This window comes from Macrobrachium nipponense, chromosome 36, assembly GCF_015104395.2.
Source record: "Macrobrachium nipponense isolate FS-2020 chromosome 36, ASM1510439v2, whole genome shotgun sequence".
NCBI classification, from domain to species: Eukaryota; Metazoa; Arthropoda; class Malacostraca; order Decapoda; family Palaemonidae; genus Macrobrachium; species Macrobrachium nipponense.
The window spans coordinates 29,497,034-29,502,033 of NC_087220.1; the positions used below are offsets into that span (position 1 = coordinate 29,497,034).

The 5,000-nt window shown below is 38.2% G+C and overlaps 1 protein-coding gene across 1 annotated transcript in view; it reads left to right on the top strand.

The window, feature by feature from the left end:
- LOC135203543 (glutathione S-transferase 1-like) overlaps positions 1-5,000 on the top strand; it is a 445,161-nt gene that overhangs the window by 344,957 nt on the left and 95,204 nt on the right. The window contains exon 6 of the mRNA XM_064233275.1: positions 119-177. Coding sequence (XP_064089345.1) covers positions 119-177 — 59 coding nt within the window. The remainder of the gene's footprint in view (positions 1-118; positions 178-5,000) is intronic.

The window sequence follows — 5,000 nt, forward strand, 5'->3', positions numbered from 1 at the left end:
TTCGCGTCCTTTCTTTCCACTCTCTTCTTGTAACTGTGTAATTCCTGTTTTGTGTTCCCCAGTGAACTCGATACGGTACATGACTAATATCTGATTCGTCTATTGTTTTGCATTACAGTTAAATCCCCAGCATACAGTGCCAACCATAAGTGATCAGGGATTCGTCTTGTGGGAGAGGTAGGTCATGACAAGGCAAGGTGACTCTCTGTACCTGTAATCGCCTGTTCTTCCAAGTTTCTCTGTCTTTCCTGCATTCATGTTTTGATGTCACTGTTTCAAACCCTCTCTTTTTTTTTCTCTCAGCAGGTTGCTTCTGTAGCGAACGGAGAGGCTCGAGGTGTATAGTACATAGTTAGTGTTCCCTTACTCGCTGCTAAGCTGCTAAGTTCGTAGATTCCTTGTGCTGCTTTTTTTGGTGGAAAAAAATGTCACTCCTCAGATATCTAATACGTCTGCAGTGGTGAGTAAGGGACGCTAGGTATATCCCACCCTTGGGCCTCTTCCTAGGAAGCTTAACTGTGACGTTGTTCTTGGCTGCTATGGGTATCTTAATCATCTTATTTCACCCCCTTCCCCCCACTGAGAAACAAAAGACCAGATCTACTTCTTTACGGGCTAAGAAGAAGAAAAAGAAGAAGAAGAAGAATAAACGGTCTGGAAGGACACGTCCAAAAGAACTCTGAAATCTGCTGGGTGTGGAAAAGCGACTTAGCTGGCTGACCTGGCTTTTCTTGGCTGCGTCTGCTGCCGCTGCTGCTGTTGGTGGCGTCTCATCTCTTCTCCTTCAGACGCACCACCCTGTCCCTGTCCCTAACCTTTGTTTCATTGCTGGTCTACTGTATTTGTCAATGCCATGGCTGTGCGACTCTAACCCTGAATTGTATGTTCGTCCCTAACAGATGAATCCGCAGCATACAGTCCCAACCTTCAACGATCACAGTTTCATTGTATGGGAGAGGTTAGTGACGTCGTATGCCAGTCCGCTGGCCCTGTTCTTCCACCCAAAACCATTCGCAGCCGTTTTTTCTTTCTCTAAGTCTCGCTCTGATGAACGAAGCTCACACTCGCACATTCGTCGGCTCGAAAGCCGCCGTAGAATTTTGCAGAAAGTGAACGCGAATTTTTTATTTGGTTTTTTATTTTAGATTTTCTTTTAAAGATTTTCATAAGTGGAGAAGTATGGCGAGCATTTATCATCGCATTTTAATCGCTGGGAAGCCATAATTATTGTTATCATTATTATTATTATTACTATTATTATTATTATTATTATTTTGCCAGTAGGCCTTCCTACAGGTGATAACTCGCGAAGCTTCAAGTTAAACCATCAAAGAATTAACATAATTTAGATTTGAATTTATGAGATATTAAAAAAAAAAATCTTATATGGGATGAACCTTAAAGATGTCAGGTTTAATCTGCCGAAGGAATTTTTCTTTTATCTTCAATACTTTTAGAGATATTAGCGTTTGAATAAAGTTAGGACCGGGCCGTGCTGGGCCGCCAGAAATGCAATTATTAAAACATTATTTAGATTTGAATTTATGATATTTTGATAATTAATCTCATATGGGATGAAAATTTAAAAGATGTCAGGTATTTATCTGCCAAAAGATTTTTTTCTTTTTATCTCCAATACTTTTGGAGATATTAGCGTTTGAATAAAGTTAGGGCCGGGCCATGCCTGGCTGTGCCGGGCCGCCAGAAATGAGCCCATTTCCAGCAAGACTTTGCTTCACCCATAATCATTATTTGTCGTCAGAGAAATTATGATGGTTCTTTGTTACCATAATTGTGAAGAGCGTGTTTCTATTCTCATGGAGTATGGCATTCCTTGGAGGTCATGTATGTATATATATATGTATGTATATATATATATATATATAATATATATATTCTATATATATATATATATATATATATAATATTATATTAATATATATGTGTGTGTGTGTGTGTGTGTGTATGTGTATATATATATATATATATATATATATATATTATAGATATATATATATATTATGTATATGTATAGTATATATATATAGTATATAGTATATATATATACTATAATATATATATATATATATATATAATATATATATATATATATAGTATATATAATATAATATGGTATATATTGTTATAAATATTATATATATTGTATATTTTGTATATGGTATAATATATATGTATATTATATGTATATATTTATACTATATATACATATATATATATATAACAATGTATAATATATATAATATATAAAAATATTATATTATATTATAATTATATATATATATTATGTCTTGCACCTCACTAGCGAGTGGCCAAGTGTTCGAATCCTTAGCGAGGACGGAGCAAGAACGGCACGACCTGTTAAAACTAAGTGGCCCCACTGTTGGTTGACCTAGGTAGTGAATCTGAAACCAGGTAGTCACAGAAAGGTTTTTGAAGATACCTGGATGGTCTTATAAAATGAGAACGGAATGAGATTTGATAGTTTTGCATAAAAAAATCAATCGCGTTCAAAACTGCAGAAATGCTGAAGAGAAAAATTTGTACTTTGGTGATAGGAATTGGCACACAGTTGTGACACAGATGTGAATCACAAGAAAGTTGTGCTTAACGCCAAAGTGAAAGGGCAAAGCTTGCTCACTTTAATCAAAATCAGAAGTGGTTTTGCCAAATATTGAAATAAATTGTTGCTTTTGTAGTAAGCTTAAACATTATATTATTATTAATATTATTTATTATTATTATTATTATTCTTATTATTATTATTTCAGTAGATGAAACCTACTCACATGGAACAAGCCCAGCAAAGGGCCCACTAACTCAAAATCCAAGCTTCCAAAGAATGTTGGTTTCAACCTCCCACTGCTAAAGACCTTCCCCCCAACACTGCAGCAGTAACTGATCATGATACAGAGCCAGTGATTTTTTCATCGCCTTGGAAGGAGGCGCAAACTCGCGACATCCGAGCTGCATGTCACGACACTGGCCAAGGTCTAGACTCTAGAGAGTATGGATATTCTCTAGACCTTGACACTGGCGACCATGCCAGTCTGTGAAAAAAAAGGGCTCATCCTCAAAATGTGTGAAAGTTGAAGCCAGTGGATTAGTTAGTTAGAGATTTCTCTGTTTGTTACCCAAGTTAAGGCATTGTGCTGGTGGGATGCATCTGAACCCAAGGAGTACGTTTTTCTTTACATCTGTGTTTTGATGCCTCAGCTTGAACCTAAGTGGTGATTTTATTCCACCATTTCAAAGCTTGACAATGTCAGAAATCATTTTGATTTCAGAGAACAGAGATACTGTAGCTAGAGGTTTCTTGTGGGTCAAGTCACCTGTGTTGTGAACATTTTCATTTCCACAGAAAGGTGAAATAATTTCTTTCTCGGTAAGTGGACAGGAGTTGCCCTATAAAGGATGATCATGACTCCTACTAACGTCATGACCCATACTAGTGTCAACGCCTCAGTGGCGTTGACGTATAAAGCCGTTGGCCCCGTTGCTGAATAACCCATACTGGTTCCATGCGACGTCAAAACACCATACAAACAAACTCTCATGTCACCGATGGCACAGACGAACCTGTAACCTTCAGAGCTCTTCCAAGAGTTGTTGCTAGCGTTGGAAATAGCAGTTATTCCGTTTCCTGCCATCTTAAGTGTGAGTCCATTTTCAATGTGCCTCGCTGTTGAACTCTCCCTCAGTTCCAGAGGTCCTTTGTTCCTCTCACCGTCGGACTGTGGAACAGCTTCCAACTGAGGATGACTTGTAACTGGAACTTCAACAATTCAAGCGAATTCATTTCTCGATATAATGTGGTTCGGATCCCACAATAAGCTGTACGTCCCGTTGCTAGGTAACCAATTGGTTCCTAGCCAGGTAAACATAAACAATCCTTCGGGCCAGCCCTAGGAGAGCTGTTAATCAGCTCAGTGGTCTGGTTCAGCTAAGATAACTTAACCTCTTACTTCTTCCTTAATGTTCTTTGGAAGCTTAAAGAATTTCAGGTCAGTGGTCCCTTTGGTGGGCTTGTTCCATATGAATAGGATTCATCTTCTCAATAATAATCATATATAATAGTAACAAAACTTTCTGCTTCTCGCTGAGGTGTCAGTCTGTAAAATTCAGCGTTGATTATCTCCTTCTATATCAGTATTTATGCATCGCCCCTGTTCTGCGTTTGATCAGTAACGCCTGTAGCTGATGATGTGTCTGTTTACCAGTTACCATCGATAAGCACTCAGCAAAGAGCGGTTCTTAACACCGTTAGAGTGGAAAGAGTACGCACACACACACACATATGCATTTATTAAAGGTAACTTCCTGACGAACAGGAATGATTCCAGAAAGAGAGAGAGAGAAAAAAATTAAAATGCCGTACACGAATGCCTCCTGGCTTGGTCATGACCATAGACGTATACTTACATGTGCGATGGAGTAGGGGAGAGAGAGAGAGAGAGAGAGAGAGAGAGAGAGAGAGAGAGAGGAGAGTCGTCCAAGGTTTAGAAAGAGAACGGTCATTGTACGCATATACGAGTTTCCATGGTATTCCCAAGGAGATTGCAGTGCCGCCTGTGCACCTCACGCGGTGCACTGTAGGCATTACTAGAGGGTCTTAAGCGGCGTGCCTTTGGCACTTAGCTGCAACCCCTTTCATTCCTTTTACAGTACCTCCGTTGATATTCTCCTTCCATCTTACCCTCTACGCTCTCCTGAAATTTATTTCGTATTGTTACACCTTTAGACCCACATACTCTCAATTTCCTTTCCAGCGCTGGATGACCTGAAAGGTCCCAGCGCTTGGCCGTTTGGCCTAAAGTCCATATTCTATTCCCAAGAAGATCTTGATAACGGGGAAGCTCTTAAGGTAGTAACGAACGAATTATATATATATATATATATATATATATATATATATATATATATATATATATATATATATATATATATATATATATATATATATATATAATAGAGATATATAG